The sequence below is a fragment of the Mesoplodon densirostris genome, chromosome 18 (genome assembly GCF_025265405.1).
Source record: "Mesoplodon densirostris isolate mMesDen1 chromosome 18, mMesDen1 primary haplotype, whole genome shotgun sequence".
NCBI classification, from domain to species: Eukaryota; Metazoa; Chordata; class Mammalia; order Artiodactyla; family Ziphiidae; genus Mesoplodon; species Mesoplodon densirostris.
The window spans coordinates 35,801,954-35,827,310 of NC_082678.1; the positions used below are offsets into that span (position 1 = coordinate 35,801,954).

The following is a 25,357-nucleotide window of genomic DNA, read 5'->3' on the forward strand; positions in this document are numbered from 1 at the left end:
GCGGGCGCACCCCAGCCCTGCACGGTCCGTACAACCGCAGCCCCACGCAAACAAGCCCCCACGGAGACACGACACCCCTGAGACACACTCGGGCCCACGCAGACACAAGCCCATAAACACACAACCTCATGCAGACACGGCCCACCCAGGCGCAGTCCCGCAACCCTCGATAAACAATCGCACACAAACAACCCCACGCAGGCACCGCATCACTCCGTGGCCCTGAGACCCAGAAGCACATTCACAAGCTCGCCGCAGGCCCCCAAGCCCCGTGATATTCACACGGAAGACAGACCAGAAACACACAGTCACACTGATACACACACGGGCCCAAGCGCGCAGCCAGGAGCTCATCCACGGGCTCGTAAGTCACTGGGAAAATATTAAAGCGTTCCCTCCCTCCCCTTCCATGTCTTCGTGCGCGCGCGCGCGCGCGCACGAAGACACTCACCATCCCCCACCCCCCGCCCGGTCTCTAAGCGCCTCGGAGCCTTCTAGCCGTTGACCCCGAGCCCCTGCGGTGAGAGCCGCGGGAGCGTCTCCCCGGCGCCCCCTCCTCCCGCTCCCTTCACCAGCTCCCGCTCCTCCCCCGCCTCCTCCTTCCCTGCCCCCTCCGCCTCCTCCCCTCCCCCGCGTCTGGGGCGCGGGCTGCGCGCAGCCAAGCCCCCTCGTCGCGCGCGCCCCGCGCCCTCATCGCGCTAGCCGAGTTGATGCGGCCACTGGGCTGTCTCTACCTCCTGCCCCTGGTGGCCCGTGAATAATGGCTACTGAGGGCGCTCGCAGGGTCTGCTGAGAAGGAAACGCGGGGCGCTAGAGGCGCGGCGCGCGCGGGAGCGCGAGGGAGAAAGGAGCGAGCCCCGGACCGCCGCGAGCGGCGGGCGGAGAGAAAGGAACCGTGCGAGCGCTCACATTTTTTTCTCCCAAGGATCTCATCCGGCTGCCGCGTTCTGGAAGAGACGAGGGGAGAGCGCGCGCGAGCTGAGGAGGAGGAGAGGCGGCGCGGGGAAGGGAGGCGGCGAGACGCGCAGCGCCGGCGCCCGGGAGACCCAGGAGGAACCCGCAGGTATTGTTGGCGGCGGAGCTTTGTGTCTTCGGGGGGCCGATCCGGGCGCGAGGGGTCCGGCGGCTGCCGGCGGGGGTCGCCGCCCGCCCCCGGCACCCCTCCCGCCGCGCCGCGATCTTGGCTAGAGTTGCAGATCTGCCTGATTGGGGTTTTCCACACAGGTTGAGGAAATCGGTCTCAGAAGGAATTTCTTTTTTCTTTTTTTTTGGCCGCAGTTTGGTTGTGCTGGGGATTCCTCCCTCCTTTTCTCCACCATACATAGGTGAGGGGTCTTGGCGACAGCGCCACTGGCCTAAGGCTGGGGTCTGAGATGGCGGGGCTGGTGGCCGCGGACGGGAGGGGAGAGACGCGGGGAAGGAAGGAGTTTGCTCAAGTTCGCAATCTGCGCCCGGGAGCTGGTCAGGCGGGGAGAGGTGTCTGCGCGCCCCGTCCTGCTCCGGGCCACCGGTGGGAAACTTCCCGAGAGCGCAGCCTCCCGGGGGACTCGGCGCCCCCGACGCCTCGGGCGCTTCCTCCGGCCGCCGCGGCCCCTCCTCGCAGCCCGCGAGCGCGGAGGTCGCGTTCTCCCCGCCCCCGCCTTCCTCCTCCCCCGGCGGCTTCCGGATCTGGACAGAGCGAGAGGAGCTGCTCTAAACACTTCCCCTGGAGACCCCTCCCCACTGGCCGCGATAGCTCCCCTGCCCTGCACCGCCGCCTCGCGCGCGCCCCAGTGGCCAGGTTGACAATGAAATCTCGCGCCTGTGCGGTTGCGGGGGGAGGCGGGGGGGTCGAAGCTCGGTCTCTCCGGGGACTGCTGACCCTGGCCAGGGAAAGGGGGAGGGGGACTCCTTAGCGGGAGGGGCTTGTTTGGGTTAGAGATGTTGACGTCGGAAGGGTCGGGCGGGGTGGGGTGCGCAGTGGAGGCCTGAGGCTTGGGTTCGGGGCCCGGGTCGTGGGTTCCAGCCTCTCTCGGGCTTGGTGATTGGCTGGTGACTCCAGGCACGTCGAGGCCCCCCCCCCACCAGCCTCCTCCCCTCCCGTGCAATGCGGGCTTCAGAGGTGATCCCGAGGGGGGTGGGGGGTGTGTGTGTGTGTGTGTGTGTGTGTGTGTGTGTGTGTGTGTGTGTGTGTGTGTGTGTGTGTGTGTGTGTGTGTGTGTGTGTGTGTGTGTGTGTGTGGTGTGTGTGTGTGTGTGTGTGTGGTGTGTGTGTGTGTGTGTGTGTGTGTGTGTGTGTGTGTGTCCGTCCGTCCTGCGATCCACAGCAGACGCTGCTCCTTGACCCGGAGATCCGGACCCTCGCCCCTCCCCTAGGGGCTGGGGGAGGGGAGAAGAGGGGTGGGAACTTCTCTTTTCCCGCCTGGGCCCTGCGAAGGGAGCGCTGGCCCGGATAATTTCTGGGGACCGCAGTCCTGAAGGGGGGCTCGACTCAAAGTGGCGGCCGCAGGGTCAGCTAAGCGCTCGGATTCCTTTGATCCTTGGGGGCGGAGGGGAGGGGTGAAAGGGGTCGGGGCTAGTTGGAATGGGAGCGGGGGTGAAGGAGAGTCCGTGGAAATCTGCCTTCGTTGGGTTCCAGGCAGCGGCGCAGGGCGCTAAGGGGGGCTCTCCCCTTTTTCTCCCGAGGGTTGGGCCCAGCAACCCGGTCAGGTGAAGGAAAGCCTTCTACTTAAGGAGGGGTTCCTGCGGGAGGGGGCAGCTGTTCTGTGGCTCCGTCCAGGTGTGGGAAGAGTTAACCCTCCCGGGAAACCTGTCAGCCCCAACCTGGCAGGCCGCGGTGTGAACCTCTGACGTGCTGTGCCTGGTGGGGTGGTGCTTTACTCAGGGACCCTGGGGAGGTGGGAATCTGAGCCCAGAGAAGGTGCCAGCAGCCAGATAGCAGCTGTGTGGCCTCAAGGGAAAAGGGGTTATGCCCACTGCCTTGGGGCTGTTGCCGTGGACGTGGGGTGGACGCGTTCCCCCAGTTCCCATTCCCCGCCGTTAAGCGTGGGTTTCTGACCCATAGGCTGGACTGTGAGGCCCTGGCAGCTGAGGGCAGGCCTGCCGAAGCTGCGGGAAGGCAGGACCTGGCAGGATGGATTTCTGCTCACCCAAGGGCCAGATACAGCACAGGCCCCTGGTGTAGATCCTGGGGGGGGGGGCGTCTTCCTTCCCCCACTGGTTTCCCTTTCCTGTAAGTGACAGCCCAGCCTGGCCATGATGAGCAGTGGGCTTTGGCTGATGGACACAGGGGTGAACGCGTCAGTAATGAATGAATGAATAAATGAATGGTAGGGGAAAGTTTCTCAATTGGAGGCATTCGGTCCTTGTTTTTGTTTTTAAACGATATTTTCAATGTATATATTTTAAAATATGGTTAATAGAAAAATGTGAAAAGTAGAGCAAAATAAAAAAGGTTACAGACAGCCTCAGGGAGCTGTGACAATGTGAATATTTTGTTGTCTTTCTCCCCAGTCTTCTTGATTTGGTGGTTGGTTTGTTCTTTAGAGACTTGTCGGCATTCTTTATGTTCAGACGTATATCCTGCTCTTCGTTGGCGCTCACGGGAGCCTTTTCCTGTTTTGTAACCAACTCTTCGTAAACACCGCAGTTAATGTTTTCAGGCTTTTCCAATTGGGTGGATGCTCCACCGTTCACTTAATATTCCCCTTTTGTTCCACGTTCTGGATGCCCCGGATGAACGAGACAGTGGACTTATTTGTGTGGAGAGCTTTTTTTTGACGTTTAAAATGATTTCCTCCAAATGACACTGCTCGCACCTGCAGCGGGAGAAACGGGCTGCTCGTTTTTTCCCTGATAAGTGGAACACTCTTCTCCTTCCCACTATCTAGAACCTTCTCTCAGAGCCAAAAGAGCCTTGGCAATGAATCACCTGTCTGACCTCCTTCCTTTGACAGAGAGGGAAACGTGAGCCCAGAGAGGGAAGTGAATTCCAAGGTCACACAGCAGCCGCTGGGCCTCATAGCAGCCAAGAATGGGCTACTGATCTGCCTTTTGGTTTTCACATCTGGGAAGAGTCCCTAGGGGTCTTTTAGGCTGACCTTGGCCACTTCACAGATGGGGGCACTGAGACCACAAGAGAGGAGAGGCACCTGGCTGGCCTATCGGGTTGGCAGCTGGAGCACCAGACAGGCTCCTCAGCCTGTGTGTGTCATGCACACTGTCTGTGGCCACAATGTCCGTGGCACCTGGGGCCACCCAAGGTACCAGGCTGCCATTGGCCAGCCGTGGATTCCCTATGGCCCCTCCACACGGCTCCCCCTTCCTCCTTGCCATCCCATTTTCCAGGAGGAAAATCTGAGGATGCAAAGCAGGTGCAGAGAGACGGTGGGACTGCAGATGTCAGAGGACCCCAGTGGTCCTGCCCCTTCCCCCAGGCCTCCGTTTACCTATCTGGAGACCTAGCTCTGGGTCTTTTCAGTGGCTGGGAGTGGGTATTGGCACAGACAGCCATTGCGGGGCAGTGGGGAAGGACCAGCGACATCTCACCCACTCCCTCTGGCTCAGCTTTGACCCCAGGAGGCCCCTGGGGAGGAAGGGGAAAGAGGGAGGGAAGGAAGGGTGGGAGCAAAGGCACAGGAGAAAAAGAAAGGGATTAGAAAGGGGGTAGAAGCAGAAATTGGGGAAGGAAAGGACCTGTTTAAAGTGAAAAAAGGAGAGAGGAAGCCCTCAGCCCCCAGCCTCATTGGGCACCCAGAGTAGCGGCTGGGGGCATGGCTCCCAGTGCGGGCGGGGGCTGGCCAGAGCTGCATGGCCCGGAAAGGCTGGACCTTGGGGTGGGCTCGCTCAGGGCAGGGTGGGACAGCTGTTCAGGGGGCTCTGGGGATCAGGAGGACCCAGGCCAGGTGGGTGGCAGGGAGGCAAGACCGGGGTGGTGGATTCTCTGTTCGTGGGTCCCTGTGGGGCAGGTGGCAGGGCACCCTCAGGTCCGAGGTCAGGGCCGGGCTACATGGGGGGGCGAGGCGATTGTGGCTCGGACTCCCCACTGCAGGACAGGGGCCTTCTATCCCCACTCTGCGCAGCCCTCCCATGAGTGGGGGTATTTGGGCCTTTCTGTGGTGTCTCTGGGCTTGGATGCCTTCCCGTGTGCCTGCATGTGCATATGTCTGTGTGTCTGATCCTGTTTGTGTATTCTCGGGGGTCGACGTGCCTGCCAGCCTGGGTGTGTGTGCCCATGTCTGTGTGCCTCGGGCCGTTTGTACATTCTTGGGCATGTGTGTGTGCATGCATACCTGTGCGTGTGTGTGAATCTGTGTGTGTCCCCATGTGTACCGTGTCTGTGGGTCTCTGATCCCATTCGTGCATTTCCAGGGGGAGAGCATGCCCTGGAGCTTGGGCACGTGCGTGTTTATCTGTGTGTGAGCACACACTTTCCTCCTAATGGCCCCAAGAGGGATCCAGGCACCAGGCTTTTGTGCTGCTTTCAAGGTTGCGGCTGGGGGGGTGAGGGGGGCGGCCTTCGACTGGGAGGGGTAGGTGGGGGGAGGCAAAAGAAAATCTTAAAAGACCGTCTTCCCTCTGGTCTCCAAGGAGATCAGCCTGTGAAATGATCTGCACGTTAATTAAAAACGATTATATCCTGATGGAGCCATTCCTGCTCACATCCCCCAGCCAGGGAGAGGGTGGGGCTGAGGCCAGAGATGGAGGATGGGGCAGGGTTCCACTGCAGGGCAGGACCAGCTCAAGACCCGGCCCCCAGAGTGGAGTGGACCTGGGGGGGCAGGTGGCGAGGTGTTGGGGGTATGTCCCCACAGTAGATTTGAGCTTCTCCTTTGAGTTCTGAAGACACCCCACTCCCAGGTATGTTCTCTGAGGTACAAACAGCTCCATCCAGGAGGTCGAGGTTAAGAGCCGCCCTCCCTTGAGTGTGGGCATTTGGGCATTTCTGTGCTGTGTCTTTGTGCTTGGCTGTGTGCCTGGGTGTCGGGGTGGCAGCCACCAGGCCCCACAGCTGCCCACTCACATGCCGGGCACTGGGCCTGTTTGCACACATCCTGCGAGTCAGCGTTTGTGGTTCCAGTTTTATAGAGAATTGGCATGCTTGAGGTCACGGAGTCAGAGGTTGGGGACCCAGTCCTCTGATCCCGAGGCCCAGACCCCCTTTCTAGCTCCCACCTGCCCCCAGACTCCCACAATGAGGGGTCCTCCCTCTGCAGGACCCCCGGGAAGCTGGAGTGCCCGAGGGCAAGCCTTGTCGTCCTCACAGCACTCCTGAGGTGGTCCGGTTCTGAGGTCCGAGCTGCACGGGGTGTGGGGCCGTGGCATCCATTCACGTGGAGCAGGTGACTCGCCAGCCCGGAGCAGCTCCGGTCTCGATTGTGTTGTGTTCACCAGCCTGGGCAGGGCCTGCTCCCCTCCCTCCCCCGTGGGACCCGCTGACCACCGAGTAACCACACTCCTGGGTCCATTGCCACCAAGACCTTTCTGGAGAAGTCTGGGCCAGGTCACACTCTCCCTGGCCTGGTTTTCTGGCCCCCAGTCAGCCCTGTAAGCCCTGCAGTCATGGAACAAGCAGCCATAATAACAAGAAGTCAGGAGACCCTCAGCCTGCATCCCAGAATCAGGCGTTGTCGTGGTCTATAACTGGGAGACGCTCGGCCAAACCGGGTCACTTCCCGTTTGTGGGGACCCGACTGTCCAGAAGGTGGCCCACTGCCCTGCCCCTTGCACTGCACGCACTCGGCACCGGCCACGAGCATGGGCCTTTCATGCTTCCTCTAGCCTTAGTTTCCCCTTTGTGCTGTGGGGAGCATAGCTTTTTCCTGACTGGACTGGGAAACCAGGTCAAGTTTGTTCAAGTGCCTCGTTGCATCCGGACGCACAGAGAGGCTCGTTAAGCGTTTGCTTGTGCATCTGTCCAACCGGGACACCTGTGCGTTGCCATGGCAGGGGCCCTGGGCTTGCTGGCTTCTGGGAGGGAGATGTGGTGTTACTCCTTCGGTGCTTCTGGGGGACATTCTGGGGTTGAGGTGGCTGTCGTCTCGGTAGGAGCCTCCAGGGGACTAAGGAGTTCACTGGGCCCACCTGAAACTACATTATCAAAGGTAGAGTGTCTGGAAAAAGGGAGGGGATGTTCCTGCGGGACCAGGTCCCACATTCTTAGGGGAGCTTGACCCAGGGGAGGGTTCTGGGGCCAGAAATGGTGTCATGAGGAACTAGAGGCGTCGATGGGACCAGAAAGGTCCTCTGTCCATTCCCAAGGGCAGCGCTGGGAGAGAGAGAGGCAGATGTTGGCTTCTCCCACGAAAAGCCCTTTGTGCTGAAGCAGGCAGAGACCCTGCCCGCCCGGGCCTGCAGGGTGCCGCCTTCCAGGAGCACCTTGACCCACGTGGTATCGGCCTTCTTGCCTTTCCCAGGGCCGGAGATGCCTCCTCTCTCTTCCCACAGTATCCTGCTTACACAAAGGCGTGTGGCCCAGGAGGAGTGACCCGGGATGAGCTCGTGTCTGCACAGCACAGGGCCCTCCAACCTGCAGGCCCCGGAGGGCCAGCAGGCAAATCTACCTGGGCGGGGTGCCGCTTGGTCCTCTTGGTGGGCAGCAGCTCAGCTCTGCTGGGTGGCATTTGGGGATGCGGCCCAGGTGCCATTACCCACCTTCTTAGGAACTGGTACTCAGGTGTTTACATGCCATCTTCTGGTTAGGGTATGTTGTCACCTAATCCGGCAACTCGCCTGTGGCCAGATTGAGACCCCAGGCCGCAGTTTGCAGCCTCCTGGCTAAGTGGCTGTTCCTCAGGGGTCACTGTAACCACCCTCTGTGTCCAGCCTTGAACCTCAGTCTACCAGCCTCATGCACGTCTGCACTGTCCCCAGCCCTGTTCGCCGTCTTGGAGGTGAGGCTGTGGGAGCAGAGAGCACACCCGGGGCTGCCGGGACCCACCTGAGCGCCAGCCTGCCCCGTCCCCCTGTGTGCACAGCCGGGCGGGGCGGGCATCTGATGGGCACCGGGGTCATAGGTCAGGCTCATTTCCTTCAGATGTTTGCTGACAGCACCCTGGCCCTGTCCCAGGGGAGTCAGGGTGGGCCTCCCAGAGGAAGAAGGGCACGGGCACACCTTACAGCAAGCCTGGAGGCGGGAGAGAACCTGCAGGGCTCTGGAGGTCAGATGGTGGGAGCAGGAGAGGTAGAGGCAGGGGTGGAGGCTGAATGGGGTCTGGGCCTTGACTGCTGTGAAGGCAGTGGGAAGAGACGGGTGCTCCGGGCAGGGAACGTGGCTGGAGCAAAGGCTTGGAGGTGGGAGCACTGAGGCTGACGAGGGAGAAGTGGGAGGACCAGCAGAGGACCTGGTGGGGCAGCGTTACCCTTCAAGGCCTGAGTTTGCTCCCTGAGAACGCCCGCCTCCTCTGATTGTAACTGGTGGCACGTGGACCGGACAGAACTCAGACCTGGGGCGCCACTCCAGGGCGAGGCAGGGGCCTGCAGGGCCTGCAACTGAGCCCAGCCCCCAGCCAGAGGGATTATGACATCTTGGCTGGGGAGGGAGATGGCGGGCCTAGGGGACCAGTAATTAAAGCCCAGCAGATTGTAATTCCCCGAAAGAAAGCTCAGCATGGAGAGGAAGGACACCCAGAGAGGGCAGGAGGAGGAGCGGTGGGGATGGGGCAGGAGGAGGGGCGGTGGGGATGGCAGGGGGCAGAGGACTGGTACCTGGAGTCCTACTGTTCAGAGCATCCTCTCTGCAAGACCTCCTGCTGCTGGGGCCCCGAGCACTTATTTCCTGTCTTCAAACCCCCTGTGAAGGAAAGTCTCCTGTTGTCCCCATTTTACAGATGGAAAAACTGAGGCTTGGAGGAGTCAGGCACCTGTGGGTCAAGGTCCTCGGGGACAGTAAGACGCTCGGCTGGGGTGACCCAGGGCGGGTGGCGTCCCAGGGAGGGCAGGCCTTCCCACACCATCCCTCTGTCTGGGGAGGGGGCAAGGGGAGCTGGCATCGTGGCTCGCATTGAGGTGACTGGGGGAGGCCGGCCACGCAGGGCATCACCTGCTGTGACATGAGGCAGGGGCGGCCCCTCCCAGGTGTCTCCGCACCTGCCCAGGGCTCCAGTTATCTTGGGGTTTCTTGTAGCCTGAGCAGTGGGGATGGCCAATAGGGCAGACCCTGACGGTGAAGGGAGCTGACCTTTGGGACTTCCTCCTCCTTCCCCGCCCCATCCTACAGGTCCCTCTGAGCCTCTCGCATTGGGGGCTTCGGCCATCACCTCCGTCTGACAGAAGAGCCCCCGAGCCATCTCCTAGAGAGTTAAAACACTTTCTGCAGTCCTGCCCTCTCCCACTTCCCCACTTCACTCGGGGGAGAGGTTTCTGTCGTGTCTGCCCTTGGCTCCCTTGTCTGAGCAGACCACCCTCCCAGGAGGGGCCAGAGACTGGGCTGGAGACCTCAGACCAGAGGTTGTCCACTGATGATGCCTTCGGATGGGCGCTGTGGCCCGCACAGGGTTTAAAAAATAATATCAGATTTCACATAAAATTCCCACTTTTTGCTTCTCTTACAACTGGCAGGTCCTATCACTGCAGCCAGAGCTGGGGTCAGGCTGCCCACCACCTGGGCCTCTGCAGTCCCTGCTCAGTCTAGTCCCACCCCCACCCCCCAGCTTACGCCTGAGTTCCCATCCCGGCACCCCAGCTTTCGACACCCCAGCTTTTGCTGATCTTGGGCAGATTACATCTTTGACGCTCATCTGTAAAATGTCACAACTGAGGAACCTCATCTGTAAAATGTCACAACTGAGGAACCGATTCAAACTGGGTCTTGAAGGTGTTCCCAGAAATTCTCCAGCCAACAGTAAATAAAATAAAAGGAAGGAGGGGGCTGCGTGGGGAAGAGAAGAGGTGGGAAGGGGTCCGGGGTGCCTGGGGAGCATTGCCGAGCTCTGCTGCCCTCACGCCTGCTGGGCAGCACCTGGACGCTGCCCCCAGCCGGGCTCTGCTGGTTCCACATATGACCGTGACCGCGACTGCCCGGTCCAGCCTCACATCCACCCTCCCGGCCTCTCTGATCGAGGGAAGAGGGTGCAGAGAGGTGAGGGACTGCCGGGTGCCACCCAGTCCAACACCCGTTCTCATCTCAGATACTGTAAAATTGGCTGTGTTTTCCCTGTGCATTAAAAAAAACGCTCTTTTGGTTAATATGTGGGAAGGGTTTTGATGTTCTCGCGCATAACCTTTTGCTGAAGCGACAACGTGCAATGAAAGGGTCCCGGGAGAGTTGGTGTAATTTGGGCTGTGAGGGACGGAGAATACCAATGCAGACGCCTCCAGAAAGTCTGCGGCCCTGGAGCTGGGAGCCCGGGGGACACCCCACCCGCCGTCCCACACGAGGCCTCCCACCCTGCTCTCCATCCTGGCCCCCCAGACCACGGTCCATTCAGATTCGGGATTGACTATTTGGCTTTTCTCTCTCACGTTCTTTGAATGGGGACGTGAGTTCCCAGAGGGGGAGGTCTCCATGGAGAGAGGATGACTCTCCAGGACGAGAGGGATTGAGGGGGACAGATGTGGAAGCCCCCTTTCTGGGCAGGAGCTGGCCAGTGTGGTGGCAGACAAAGGGGCCCACGCTGAGGGAAATTGAAGGGCACCTTGAAGGTGTGTCGTTTCTGCCCTTGGCCCCAAAGGATCAGAAAAGGGGGCTTGGGAGGTTCCAGTTAATTGAGGCTGAGTCTAAATTGGGAGGCCTAATAAATGGTAATTATCCTCCCGTGGGAGCAGACCAGAGCTAACCGATGCCACCAGGAGCGGAGACTGTGGATCGGGCCCCCTTCCCCTCCTGCCCACCTGGAGGCTCTAAGAACGGCCGTCCCGAGGTCTGAGGGACAGACCTGGTGTGGACGGGCCACCTCCTCCCTTCCTGGCTGCGGGTCCAGGGCCTGGAGGTGTACTGCATGCCTGCCTGTGTATCTGCACGAGAGGACACATGCATGCACGTGCTGGCACGCCCGCCCTCCACCCAAGTGTCTCCAGGCCCCTCCTGCAGAACAGCTGACCCCTTACCTCTCCCCGCTGTCTGAGGACAGGGAGGGGGGCATCTCCTTGTGAAGTCTCGGTGGGACACAGGCTTCGCAACTCCAGACAGCAGTGCCGGGCCATGTGGGCAGAGGCGACTTCGTGGAGTTTCAGTTCCACCCAAAGAGGAACTTTGTCATTTAAAGTGGCCCAGAAGCAGCAGGGCTGCTCCGGAGCCCCATCCTAGTAGGTATGTGAGCAGGTCAAGAATGCACCCTCATCTCCCTTCTGAGCCGAGAGTCCCAGGCCGTGAATTTCCCTCGGTGACACACAGCAGTTACTGAGGCCGCCCTGTCTGGTTGGAGGGCCCCAGCAGTGGCCTTCTGCCACTCGGGGGTCCCCAGACCTGCCCAGAGAGGCGGGGAGCATGGAGGAGGGTGGGGACGTGTGTTCTGTGTGCTCGCCGGGGTGGGGCTGCGGTGCCGAGATGGATGTGATGCTGCACGCGTGTGTGGTTCTGAGGGGTGGGAGGGGGGCTGTGATTGTGGGCACCGGGGCCAGTGGACGCGTTTGCGGTGTGTGTGTGGGGGTGCCAAGGCCCCGCCCACCCTTCCTGGGCCAGACCTTCCCACCCGGGCCCCTCACTGCCCCTGCCCCCGGGTCAGACCCGGGAGGGTCCGTGCTCCCCGCTTCCAGGGACCTCGACATCTGCCAGCCCACCTCTTACTTTATCCTTGCTCCTGGGATATGAGCAGGCCCTGCAGGTGGCCGAGAGACCCCCGGGAGATCCTGAAGGAAGTGGGTTCCTGAGCTTCTGCAGCATCTGGGCCAGAGGGGGAGACCCTTGGGGAGACCCTTGTGGACACACCGTGAGCATTTCCAGATGCAGATGGAATATTTCCAGCGATGGAGTGTTTTTAGAAATGAGACATGGCGTTTCTGGAGACAGGGTGAGGACGTTTCTAGAAACAATGCAAAGTTTTTTTGGAGGAGGGGCATGAAGATGGAAGGTGAAATGGGGGCATTTTTGGAAATAGAGGGCATTTTCTGGGGTGAAGATGAGGCCTTTCTGGATTCCAAACATTGTTAGAGGCGAAACATCTCTGGAAATGGACTATTTCTAGAGACAAACTATGGTACTTCTGGAAATGTGGAATGTTTTTGAAGATGATGCTGGAGTATTTCTGGACATAAAATAGGGCACTTCTGGATTTGAGGTATTTTGGAAGCTGAAATGAAACATCTCTGGAGATGGGGTGTGATATTTCTGGAAATGGAGCATTTTTGGAGCTAAGATGGAGCCTTTTTGGAGAGCACTGGCATTTCTGGAGATGGGTTATATTTGAAGATGAGAAAGGATATTTCTGGAAATAAGATGGAACATTTCTGGAGATGGAACATTCTGGATTAAACAGAGGATTTCTGGAGAGGAAATGGGTCATTCTCAGAGCAGGGACGTGTCTGGAGAAGGAGTTTTCTGGAGATGAGGGTGGTGTAGTTAAGGCTGGCTGTGAATGCTTCTTGAGGAGTAGGTGGGGGATTGCCTTGGGGGCCCAGGAACAACCCCACCTGCGACCCTTGCTTTGTGGGGTGGGCCCAAGGCCTAGAGGGGAGGTTCCTGCCTAGGCCCACCCCTCCCCGAGGCAGGCCAGAGCCTTCTGGTCCTGCTCTTGGGGTCCCCAGCCCCAGCCTGTGGGACACTGGCAGCCTCTGGGCTCATGGCAGGAACAGGCAGAGGCTGAATGGTTAATTTCCCTTGGCGCAGCTTCCCGGGAGCCATCTGAGGCTCACTCCCCAGCCCCTCTAACAGGAGCTCCCACCCTTTCTCGAGCCCCCCAGCACCCCCTACTTTTGAGCAGCCCTGAGGTTGGTCTCAGTTCAGCAGAAGGGTGGCGGGGTTCAAGGCCAAAAGTGGGGGAAGGCCACTGCTCAGGCCCAGGCTGACCTCGGGGTCCCGGGCCACCTCCCCCCCACTCCAGGGAAGCAGATTTTGAGGACTGTCACCATTTGAGCTGGCCTGGAGCTCCGGAGTAATTATTTCTCGTCCTTAATTGAAATTTCAGCCTCAGTGATCCTGCCTCGGGAGCGCGGGGCCGGCAGAGACCCCGCACCTGGTGGGGTGGGAGAGGGCAGGGAGCCCCCCACCCCAGAAGGAGGGAGCTAAGGGGGCACCCCACGCCCCGCATGCCGGCGGCGGGCATGGGGTGGAGGGCTGCGGTTCAGGGAGATGGGGATCTCTGGCAGTTGTGGGGACACTGCAGTTAAGAGATGGACACTTCACCCCTCACGGTTTGGGGAAAGGTCGAGAGCTGGAGGGGGGCTGGCCTGAAGCAGGTGTGGATCGGGGCAGCCTGTGTTGGGGGCTTCTCAGCCAGGGTACCGGGGGGCGTGGGGGAGGGTGGGCAGCCGGGGGCTGTGGCTCAGACTGAGGTGGCCATGGCCGTGGGCCCAGTTCCTGGTTCAGGGCCCGGTGAGGCGCTGGCCGGGTGGGCTGGGCTGGGGCTGGGCAGGGGGGCGGGGTGGGCAGCGGGGGCTGAGGAGCCTGTTTTCCCAGCTGCGGTCAGCTGGGCGGAGCGTCTGGTGGGCTGGGTCACCGCACACACACTCACACACACTCGCTCACTCTCCAGCTCTCTCTGCCTGGGTGGTCCCTGCCGCCCCATGGGGCCTGGGGGCCTGTCCGCTGGAGGGGACAGAAGACCCCAGGGGCAGCAGGAAATGGGGAGAAGGGTGGGCTCCAGCAGGCCTCCTCAGGCTGGGGGCGGGGAGCGGTTCTGAGGTTCGGGGATGCAGGGGGGCCCTGGGGGTCTCAGTCTTCCCCATCTGGGAAGTGGGGTTTGTGGGTGTTCTCAGGTGGGGCTGTTAGCATGCCAGGTTGGTGCTAGGGGTGTTTTCCTGGCACCCAGAAACGCCTGTGGGGGGGGGTGCCCTGCACCCGGGGCCAGGCTATGACAAGGGACAGCGGGGCCATCTGGGGCGAGGGCGGAGGGCGCTGTGTCCTCCACGCACCCTGGAAAACCATTAGGATGGGAACTGCGCTCGGCAAGGCTCACTGGAGCCCTGGCTCTAGGAGCGCACAGCACACCTTTGGTGGCGGGTGGGTGGGCTATGGCTGCCCTCCAAGGGTGAGGGGCCAGAGATGGACGGGAAGGGACAGGCCAGCCCTGGGCACCGGGGAAGCGAAGAAGGGGGTGTTTTCCGGGCAGGGATGCGGGTGCAGACAGAACCAGGCAGCAGGGGGCCGGGCCTGTGGCCCCTCCACCTGCAGAGCTGGGCGGGTGCGCTGCCCTGTCTCAGCCCCAGACCGTCCTGCACCTGCCCCCTCCCCTGACCTCCAGCCGCCCCCCACTGGCCTCCCCTTGCTTGGGGATTTTGAGGCTTAAGCCACCACCTGCCCTGAGCTGGGCCCCATCCTCCCTTGGGTGGGGGGCCTGGAGCCCCAGAGGCTGCCTGTGGGGTGGGTCCCAGGCGCCAGCCCAGCCAGCCGGTCTGCTACTGAGCTGACCTCCTCACCTTGGGCCCAGACAGGGCAGCGCCTCCCCCGAGCTGGCGGGCTGACTCACCTCACCACCGAGGGGGAAGGGAGCCTGCAGCCTCCCCCCACCGCAGGGATTCACAGGCCAGGCTGAATCCCCTTCTAAGCACGTGGCCCAGGGGCCAGGCATCAGTGCTCCAGAGCACATGGGGGTTGCTCATCTACGCGGGCCAGGCCCCATGCTGCAGGCCCAGGCTTGGTGCCATCCTGGAGCCTTGGGACCTCGACATTGCAGGGAGTGGTGCACACACGGAATGCAGATCTTTGGCACCTGGGCCAGGGCCCCTGCCTGCCCCTAGCTGCTGCCATGGCCTCCTTTTGGGAGGACCCTGGCCAGGGATCCCAGCGCCTCCTCCACCCAGAGAAACCCTAGGTACCAGGGTCAGGGACATGCTCTCTTCCTCTGAAACCTCCCAGAGGCTCTGGACCCTGCACAGCCACCCCTGGGGAACTGGTTTCTTTCCACACTCCCTCCCCGCCCGCCATGGGAAGGTGGCTCCTTCCATCAGCCCAAGAGCTGGCCAGGTCGGAGGAGAGACCTGACATTGTGCCAGGGGCTTCCTATGGTTGTCATGAAAGGCCAGCAAGCCAGGCGCAGAGAGCGAAAGAATTTGCCCCAGGCCACGGGGCAAATGTGGTCACTAGGCTGGTATCCGACCGGACTCTGCTGACCAGAGCCCTTTTGGCGGTGCTTCCCTGGACCATGCGTCTCAGGCAAGAGGTCCAGGCGGCGCGGACCTGTGGGACACTGCTGCTGCTTTTCGTGTTCCTTTCTGACCCCCACCCTGGCGGGCCCTGGGACAAACCCCCGTCTTGGTTTTCCCCAGAACAAAGCGGTTCTGCTAGACATGCCACAGCAGAGGCTTTAGTCAGAGCAGGTGAAAGGGGACTCCATCTGCCTTTTGTTACTCAAGGAGGGAGTGAGGGGATGGATTTGCCCTTGAACAGGGAGCAGAGTGGGGAGGGGTGAGGACGTGTGGGGAGGGGGCCGGGGGCAGACATACCTGAGACAGACACCTCACCCCCTACTCCCACCCCCGTTGGCACCCCAAGAGCGTGGTCACCATTTTTGCATTCAGCACACACGCCTGCGCACACATGCACGCTCACACAGACACATACACAGGCGCACACGCGCGTGCGCGAGCTCTCACATGCGCACGCACACACGCTCACACACACGTCACTCCCAGCTTCCTCCACCCCGCTCTGAGGTTCCCTGTAAACCAGGGAGGTAACCTCTGACCGGCAGAGAAAAAAGAAAAGGAAGGAGGAAGGGAGATTAGTGGAAGAAAACCCGATCCTGGAGTTCCCTAGTTCCCAGCTCTAAAGACTCGTGGGGCGGCGCGGCCACCTTCCTGTGCGGGAGGGCCATCCCCCGGGCCCCTCCATTGCCCCATTAATAAGAGTTCTGCGGCAGAAAGGGAAGAATCAAGGACTTTTCAGTAAGAGAGAACTCCCTGGGTGGCTTTTTGTGTGGCAGCGAGGGACGGTCCTCTCCTCTCCTCGGCTCTGCCCTGGCTTCCTCCTTCTGTCTGGAGCTGCCACTCCCGGGTCTCCAGATGGACGAGCTCCCTTCTCAGGAGCCTAGTCCTTTATTGTTCCTGCCTTTCCCTCCAGACACCCTCAGCTTAGCGGAGGCCACGGGCGCCTTTGCATCTCAGGAAAGCAAGAGAATCCCCGAGATAATTCTCAAAAGGCTGACACCTGGGGAGTGGGGCTCCTGTCCTGTGCCAGGGGCCAGAGGCAAGCCCCCCCGCGCCCAGGTGCTGGACCTGCGGGGCCCAGGCCAAGCCGTGGAAGCGGTGGGACTGGCAGGAGGGTGGGCCCAGGGGAGGTGATGGTGGGAAAGGAGGCAGACAAGCAAATCTGTTTCATTAGATGCTGCATATCTTAGGAAAGCACGTTTCAGCTCTTCTGGCTTTTGGCAAGCTGGCCCCAGCCTTTAATTTTCTAATAAAAAGGAATTACATTTGCTGAAAAGGCAGTAACCAGCTCATGCCCGTGTCTCTCCCAGAGACCGAAGTTCCGTCTTGGGCGCCTGCCGGCTTGGGGGTGGGGGGTGGGCCCCCGTGGCCGCAGGTGACGCCGTACAGGGGCCAAGGGGCGGGGATGCAGGGGGCACATGGCAGGGGGCAGGCAGGGGCCTGTGCACCCCAGCCTGGCCCCAGGCCACAGTGCCAGGCCTGCCACAGAGGCCCGGAGACTCACGGCAGACACGTGATAAATATCTGTGAATGAATCAGTGAATGAATGAATGAATGGCTGCTTACTGCCAAGGCCTGGGGTAGCTGGCAGGCAGCTCGGAGGGTCAGGTCTGTGCCTCGTGAATTAATGCCTGTGCGCACACGTGCTCCCCAGTCTGAAGTCGCCTACCCGGGAGGGCCTGCCAGGCCCACAACCCCCCACCCCGGGCACCGATTCCCTGGCAACTTTGCCAAAAGTCATATCCTTTAAAAAAATAATATAACATGCATTCATTGTTTTTTTTAAAAAAAGACAAAACAGAAGTGTGTGAACTCAGAAGTTCATGTTCCCAGAGCTCCAGGCCCAAGCCGCTGCCACCCCCCACCCGCTGACCCCGGGTCACAGTGGGGGGCGCCCACCCTCCCGTCACCGGGAATTCTGTGCATTTCTCATGCCTCTGGGGTTATACTCCATGGGACCCTTCCGCACGCGCTGTTCTGCAGCCCCGCGTGCCCCTCCAGTGTCCCCTGCCTACCACGTGAACGGCTTTTCTGCTATTAACAAATTCCTTCATTCCAGTCCCAGTTTTATTATTTATTATTATTATTATTATTGGCCTGGCCGCTCAGCTTGTGGGATCTTAGTTCCCCAACCAGGGATTGAACCCGGCTCTCAGCAATGAAAGTGCAGAGTCCTAACCATGGGACTGCCAGGGAATTCTCCCAGTCTGGGTTTTAAACAAGGTAATATAGGCAGAACACTTGATAAATGGTAGCCTTTGTGATTTGGAAGGAATCTGTACTCAGTTCCATGCCCGAGACATTTCTCATGTCCCTTCTGTGTGCCAGGCCCCCGGCCGACGAGGAGGCCCCTGAGCAGCGTCCAGGGGCCCAGCTGCCCCCCACCCCTTGCAGTTCATCACCTTTGGCGCCCAGGCACCATCAGCCTGGTTTATGGCACGGGAAGTGCTAGGGCAGGTGGGCGGCACATCTCACGCTCAGCATTCTCTCTGGGGCTGCCCCGCATCCCTCTCTGGGCGCCAGGCTGCTGCTCTTCGGCTGGCAGACTTGGGAGCAGCCTGGGGCTTGTCTGGTCGGGCCCTTGGGCAGAGACACAGAAAAGCCCAGCACACCGTCCCTGACCTTGGCCTGCCTGAACCACAGTTCCTGGGGTGGCCTTCAGGTGCTGCTGACGCCAGCCACGGCTCCGTCCACTCAGGAGCGCCCTGGCTGGGCAGCAGGGCAGCCAGCGGGCTTGGGGTGGGGAGGGGAGATACGAATGGGAACAGGCGGTGGGACCAGTTACCCGTGTCCCCTGCACACGGGGCCTAAGAGATGGCTCACCCACGTGAGTGACCGCGCCGAGGGTGGCATTTGGACACGCCCACTGTGGGGTCCCACGTGCTGCCCGCACCCGCCCCTCCTTCTTACTGAACCAGCTTGGCTGGGGGAGACTCTGAGGCTGTCACACACACACTCCTTCATTGAGCACCTACTGTGCGTGGAACCCTCATCCTGCTGGGGAGACTGGCTGGGGCCGGAAGGGCGCCGCCTGCAGGTGGTGGGGAGGCGTCACGGGGAAGGGCCTGCTGGGAGACAGGTCGGGGCATTGTGGGGCTCAGGAAGGGCCCACGGGTCTCCTCGGGTGCGTGCAGACTTCAGAAGTGCAGAGGGGAGGAAGCACAGAGGGCACCTGGACCCGGAGCCGGTTTGGGACCCGTGGCCCCTGGGTCCCCGTGGTTCTGCTGGGTCGGGCCCTCTGCGAGCAGCCCCTGGGAGGACAGGTGGGCGGCCTCGGGCCCTGCTCTGTTCTGAGCGACAGGAGCCACGACAGCCCGAGTGGGCCAAGCTCCCGTCCCCTGTGGGTGGGAGCCGACCTCCAGCACAGCTGTGGGTGGGCAGGCGGGTGGCCGGGGGGCGTGGAGGCCTGGCCTCCATCCCAGGCCCCACTGCCCGGCCCCCATCCCGGGCGGGATGCCCCCTGCCAGCACCTGTCACATTTCGCGGCAGACAGCAGTGGGCAATGACCGAGTGCCAGATGCCCCGCTGGTGCCCCTGCCCCCGCCCGCCACCCTCTGCTGCTCCCCAGAAAGACAGACCTTGGCACAAAGCGGGGTAGGGAGAGGACGCGGCCCATGGCCCATCTGGGAGCCGACGTTATTTTCCGATCCAAGGAAACATCTGTTCCTGCTTCTCCTTTCAGAGCAGGGCGGGCAGCAGACCCAGGACCGGGAGCTCCGCCCTGCACTGGGCAGGGAGGTAGGGACCTGGGCTGAGCCCAGAGCCCCTGTTCTCTGCCCTACTACCCCCACCCCCCTACTGCCTGTTCTGTCTCTCCAGGGACTCCTGGCCAGGTGCTCCCGCGTCACGCCCCCCCCCCCCGCCGCCCCCCTTCCAGAGGATGCCCGAGGCTGTCACTGCCGAGCCCCAGGTACAGGGGCTCCTGGGGCAAACATGGTAGCCTCCCCTGGAGTGCCATATGTGTTTACTGAGGGACCCCCCTCCGCTATTTCTCACACACAGGAGCCGTGTTTTTGAAAGATATGGCTGCCAAACAAGCTGCATTTATTACATAATGATTAATTCATTGCCCCCATTTCTTATTAATCAAAGACATCCATAACTGCCTCCCCGAGCTTTGGGTGGGGGGAGATAGCCGGCGGGGCTGTGAGCTGACAGCCTTCTGGCCCAGAGCAGGGCCCTGCTGGATTTGTGTCAGCGTGGCCTCATTGGGGATAAATGCTTAGTACCCCTGAGCTTTCTACAAGAAATGGAGACAGCTCGGGGACCCCCACCCATTGCTTCCCTAAGCTCCTGGGGCCACCTGGGATGTTTTATCACCCCTTCTCCAGCCAGCCCTGAGCTCAGGCTGGCCACTTGGCACTTGGCCACCGGCTGACCAGCAGCATGGCAGAGGATGAGGGAGTGGAGTGGGCCCATCCCCATCCCTGGGAGCTGCCATCAGTGGCTGCCTGGGGAAGAGAGTGGGGGCCTGGGCCGAGGTCAGGACTGCTCCGAGCAGAGATGGACGGCAGCCGACAGAGGACTGCCTGGCAAGCTGGTCCCGAGCATGGAGGCTGAGAATCCTGGGGTCCAGGGGCATCTGAGATGCCTGTCCTCTCACCTACCAGGGGCCAGACAGAGGAGGAGGCTGAGGTTGGGCCCGTGCCATTCACCCCTTCTTTCAACTTCTTTGTCTGACGCTGACTGTGGGGCCTGGCACCCACCAGGAAAGTCACAGTCATTGCTGTCCCGTGTGGTGCCATGCCAGGGGTTGCCTAGGGAGGGAGGGACCAACAAGAAGGCACTTAAGCCAAACCAGGGGGTGTGGTCAGGGAAGGCTTCCCGGAGGAGGTGCTGCCGCAAGAAGTTGCTTGGTGTTTTTTTGAGGTGGGGGGGCTAATTTTTAACTACTTTGTGCTGTTTGCCATCAGGTGCTTTTCACAGACGCTGTCGTGTTTAATTTGCACCAACAATCCTGTGAGGTAAGAAATAGCTTCCACATGTTCTCAATGAGAAAGCTACGGCTTGGAGGGGAAGTCGCTTGGCCACCTCACTCAGCCAGGTTTAGAACTCCAAGGGGTTCTTAAAAAGATGATAGAAAAGATGTAAGGGGATGGGAGGTGAGTCTGGCACGCCTGGCGGAAGAAGCAGTGGATGCAGAAGCATGGCAGTGGGAGCAGCTGTGGTTCAGAGGTGGGCTGGGGTCTGGAGGAGCCTCGATGCTCGCAGCAGACAGCTAGGGAGCCAAGGCAGGCATATGAGGGCGGGAGTGACGTGGTCCCACTGCAAGTCACTGGGGGCTCCGGACCTCCCCGGCCAGCAACCTCCTGCTTGCCCGGTGCCCAGCACACCTCCCAGATCTGCTGTGGCTTTTCCTGCTCCTTATCTCAGGAGACAGCAGCCAGGCTGGCATGGGGCATCAGGGAAGTGCTCAACACAGCAGCCCCCAGGCACCTCCCAGACCTCCCCCCAGATCCTCCGCTGCCCATTTCCCTGTCCAGAGGAGACTGAATAGCAGCCAGCATCTGCCTGTCAGCAGAGTTCCCGCTCAGCACCAGCCCCCGCCCCCGCCACCAGCCGCCTCCCCAGAGAGCCAGCAGCACTTCCGCTGCTGCCTAATAGCTCTCCCGGCTGGAGACAATCCTTGATGTGTAGCCTGCATGCACAAGCCTGAGGAGCAGCAGCCAGCCCTCCCTGCCCTGCCCGAGCCCCTGCCCAGCCCTGCTCACCTCCTGAACTGATGTCCCCCGACCTGCACCACACAGGCGGCCGGCAGAGGCCTTGCTCCCACTCTGGGTGATGTCAGGATGAAAGGGCATCCAGGAGCATCGCAAGTGGCGTTCTCTCCCCTGAGATCCAGAGATGGCCCGAGAGACAGTGTTATTAGTGTCGCCTTCATTTTTTTTTTTTTTTTTTTTTTTTTTTTTTTTGCGGTACGCGGGCTTCTCACTGTTGTGGCCTCTCCCGTTGTGGAGCACAGGCTCCGGACGCGCAGGCTCAGCGGCCATGGCTCACGGGCCCAGCTGCTCCGCGGCATGTGGGATCCTCCCGGACCGGGGCACGAACCCGTATCCCCTGCATCGGCAGGCGGACTCTCAACCACTGCGCCACCAGGGAAGCCCTGTCGCCTTCATTTTAAAGATGAGAAAATGGAGGCTCAGAACGGGGAGGTGATGAAGTCAGACCACTTCGCCTGCATCTTGCCACCTCTGGGTTCCAGGAGTGGACCGTGTTCCCTCAGGCCGAAGGACCTCCACCCCTGCGGTCTCCCCCCTTCTCTGCCCTCTCTTTGAGACCCCATCTCAGGGAAGCCTCTGTGCCCCAGTCCCCTGCCCTGAGCACTTACTGAGGATGGCCTTTGTTGACACCTAAGCTCCACGAGGGCATCCCCAGAGCCCAGAGCCCCTCATGAGTATTTACTGAAGGGTAAATGAGGAAATGGGTAAATGGATCCCTGAGCTAGTTAGGGTAAGGCTGGTTGCAGTAACAGACAAACCCTAACATTTTCAGAGGTTCATTCTTCACACATGAGGGCAGCAAGAGTTTCTGGCCGATGGGTGGCTTCTCCCGTGTGGTGGTGTGGGCCTGCCTTCCCCTGGGGCCTGGGCTTGGTCCCCATGCCTGGGCAGGGCACCTCACCTGCCCTCACATGCCACTGGCTAGAACTCAGTTATGTGACTGTCCCCAGTTGCAGGAGAGGCTGGGAGATACAGTCCAGCTGCGGCTCCAAGGAGAGGACGCGGGTTTTGTTGACTTCATCAATGTAGTTTTCACTGCATCCCTGTAAGATGGGTATTACTGTCAACCCCGTTTGCGCATGAGGAGACTGAGGCTCAGATGACATGTTCCGGCCAGAGCCGGCCCGAGGACCCGTGTTGTCAAGTGCTGCCCTGCCCTGCTTCCTAAAGGCCACCTGTCCAAAGTGTCCTGCTGACACTCTCACCCTGAGTCTCGACACACCAAACACGTGGGCATTTAAGGAGGCGGCCAGTGTGCAGAGCCGCAGGTGCTGGCTCCCCCCTTTCCTCGTCTTATGAGGGTTTGTTCTCGCCTGGGGGCGGGGTATGTCTCTCCATCATTTTAGCTGTCCGTGTTTGTTGGACGGCTTCTGTTCGTTCCTAAGTCACCAGCTCTGGGCCCCTGCGGGGCTCCTGTGCGTGGAAGCTAAGGCAGGACTCACCCTCCCACACCGGGGGTGGTAGTTAGTGGTTGGTGGGCTCACACGTGCCCACTAACCACTGCCCACCGACTTTAGGTCCTGTCTTCCCCGTCCCCTGTGATTGACAAGTGCTCTCCTGCTGGCCTTTCTGCCACTTGGCAGCTGCCCCCTGCCTGTCACCCATGCAGAGGAAGGACAGATGCCCCCAGAGGGAAAGCTGCAGGAGGGTAATGGTCAGTGCTGTGATAGCGTCTGTATGGAGGGCAGTCCCAGGAGTGGTGCCTCCAAGCCTGGCTTCCGGGAGGAGGTGACACTTGACACATTGACAGGTGGGAAGGGCGTGCCAGGCAGAGGGAACAGCTTAGCAAAGGCTGGCAGAGCCTGAGCCTCTGCCTCAGCCCCAGAGCCCGGTCTGCTGCCCAGACCAGTAACCCAGGTCCTTCCTATCTGAGCTGAGTGAGTAGTCCAGTTCTAGCTGTGGAGGAGAGAAGGCCTGGGAAGAGAAGAGGAAGGAGGAAGGACAGCAGGAAAGGAAGAAGAGGGGGACCTGCTGTGCTGTCACCTCTCAGGCCTGGTCGCCTCTGCTCCCTGTTCTCAGCTACACACGCGGGGCCTCCTTGCTCCCCGGCCCGTCGTACTGGCTGTTCCTCTGCCTCCAACGCCACACAGCTGATTCCTCTCCCTTTAGCCTTCCCTTGGTGTCGCCTCTTGAGAAGGCCGCCAGATCACCCCGTGTTAAGGCTGCGGACCCTGACATTTCCCATTCTGCTCACTCCAATCTGTGTTTTCCCCGAAGCGGCGCTTAGTCACCTCGCCCTGTAATTTTCTTACTTTTATGCTCATTGGTTGCGTCCCTTCCGCACACTGCCTCCCGGTATAAGCCACCCGAGGGCAGGATTTTGTTAGTCTGACCTGTTCGGTGGCGGATCGGAGCGAATTCAGCCCTGGGCAAAACGTGACCCTATTTCTCAGTGGACGAGGACAGGGGGCCGAGCGCACCGCGGGCGGGACCCCCACTGGCCCCGCGGGCATTTCCCCGGCTGCGTCCGGGGCGGCGCGAAGGCGCCGGTAGTCATGGTTACAGCGCCGGAGACTGTGGGTTTCTGGCCTTTTGTGTTCGCACGGGCCCCGCCCCCGCCTGGCCGCCGCCCCTGATTGGCCGACACGCTGCGGAGAGGCGGGGTATCCCGGGCAGGAAGTGGGCGGGGCGTGTCTCCCCTCTGGCGCGCGCGCGCGCGCGCGGCTGGAAGGGGCGGGGCTTCCGGGACGGCCTCCGGGGGGCGTGGCTGGGGGAGCGCGCGTGGATTGCGCCCAGAACAAAGGCCGTCTCGACCTGCTGCCGTCGGTCGTTTCTTCTGGTCCCCGGGGTCTGGCAGTGAGAGGCCCGACTGGGCAAGTGCCTCCTAATCCTGGCCTGCGCACTTTGTGGTCCACCCCGCCAATCTGTCCCCAAGGGCCGACAGGCCCCCTTACTGCCACAGGGCCTTTGCACGTGCATTGCCTGTTCCTGGTCTCCAAGTCCCTTATCCTGGCCAGTTCCTCACCCTTCCTCTGGAAGCTTTCCTAACAGACCACGTACCTGCTCTGCTTAGGCCGTGTCTCCCGTGTGGTTGTATCTTTAATCGTGCATCCCACTCCCACACCAGACTGCTGTTCAGGCAGGGTCCTGCCCGTGGCCTGGCACACAGTAGGTGCTCAGTTTATACTGTTGAATGAATCCATTCATTTGGCGGCCTCCTTGGCAAGCGGAGGGCTGGACGCTGGGGCTTGGGAGAAAGGGAGACAGATGTCCCTTCACTCCCAGACACAGAAGAGCTTATGTCCAAGGCCAGGCCATGGGGTGAGCATCTGGCCTGGATGCCAAGCCGGAGGAGCCTGGCTTGGCGTGTGCCTGTGGTGAATGGCCCCCTGTTCTGGCAACATGGGGAGCCGTGGGGTGGCCCTGCCTAGGAGGCACACATGGTACAGAAATGGGCTGGTGAGGGCTGCTCAGCATACCTTGGGGACAGAGACCCTGGGAGGCCCAGTGGCCCACTCACTGTGCCTGGAGTGGGAGTGACAAAACTCCACAGCCCCTGTCCCCACGGCACTCCCAGTTACACTGTTACGCACAGATGCAGCTTTCGGGGTTTGGATGGGCTCTGGGGTACATACATTGTTCCCCACCAACACCAAAAGAAGGAAATACAATGCTAGGCAAAGCCAGTAGTAACTGTGTATAACATCAGAGCTTCTGGAGCTTTGGCCGGTTTGATCAAAATCCCAGAGTTTGTACCACCGAGGATTTCTGGGCTCAGGCCACCCGCAAACTACAGATCTCAAGGGAGACAACCCAGGAATCTGCCTTTTTTCAAGCCTGTGTGGTGTTGATACTCAGAATCTTAAGTCCAGGGTTTGAGAAACAGAATGTCAAATGTTTGCGTCCCCAGGCTCTACTAAGACCCTTCTAGTACTCTCCATCCCAGACCCTGGGGGGCAGATCCAGGTCTAGACTGCAGGGACTCTGCACCCTATGGGAATTGGAAAAAAGCTCTGCACTCTCTTTAGAAAAACGTGCTTGTGCGTGTGTGTGCACGCATGTGCACACACACACTTTACATTTGATTTCAGGCAGCCCTCACACCTGAGCTGAGTGGTCTGAAAGGCTCGGGAGACCTGTTTGGGGAAACGCCTCCATGCTGACACTCACCTAAACCTATGGCCCAAATGTACAGTTGTATAGGTTGTATACTGCACAAGAGTTCCTGGCAGAAGTCCAGCCTACACTCCACTGGACACGTTGTACAGCCTTGCACCTGGGGTATCTTTTCCTATCTTACGCATAAGCATCACATGGCCTGCCCCCAACCCCTAGCCACACTCCTGCCTCTTAAGATAACTCAGGTTAGCAGCACTAATGAAGTTACAGAAATCATGTGTGCTATCACTGATTAGCTGGCCTTCCGTAAATTCCCTTATTAGAGGCATGATGGACGACTTGGCAGCCCTCATCTGCTAA

The 25,357-nt window shown here is 60.6% G+C and overlaps 2 protein-coding genes across 7 annotated transcripts in view; one reads left to right on the top strand and one right to left on the bottom strand.

Moving 5' to 3' along the window:
• Positions 1 to 25,357, top strand: part of RAI1 (retinoic acid induced 1) — a 107,442-nt gene that overhangs the window by 34,092 nt on the left and 47,993 nt on the right. For 2 of the 5 annotated variants that reach the window (XM_060081175.1, XM_060081174.1), the window contains exon 2: positions 926 to 1,063. The exons of 1 other annotated variant lie outside the window; for it this stretch is intronic. The gene's annotated coding sequence lies outside the window, so the exon portion shown is untranslated. Of the gene's footprint in view, positions 1 to 925; positions 1,064 to 1,246; positions 1,326 to 20,137; positions 20,183 to 25,357 lie in introns of those variants that run through there. 2 more of the 5 variants (XM_060081178.1, XM_060081179.1) reach the window with 2 other exon arrangements.
• On the bottom strand, positions 19,267 to 23,428 carry LOC132478202 (uncharacterized). 2 transcript variants are annotated; one of them, XM_060081187.1, is made up of 3 exons: positions 23,272 to 23,428; positions 20,930 to 21,049; positions 19,267 to 19,821 (listed from the first exon to the last, which is right to left on the bottom strand). In XM_060081187.1, exons 1-3 carry the CDS (start codon positions 23,389 to 23,391, stop codon positions 19,504 to 19,506), a joined length of 558 nt encoding a protein of 185 aa, XP_059937170.1. In that variant the 5' UTR covers positions 23,392 to 23,428; the 3' UTR covers positions 19,267 to 19,503. The 2 variants fall into 2 exon arrangements, with proteins under 2 accessions (XP_059937170.1, XP_059937169.1); XM_060081186.1 differs by having other exon boundaries at positions 19,267 to 19,975.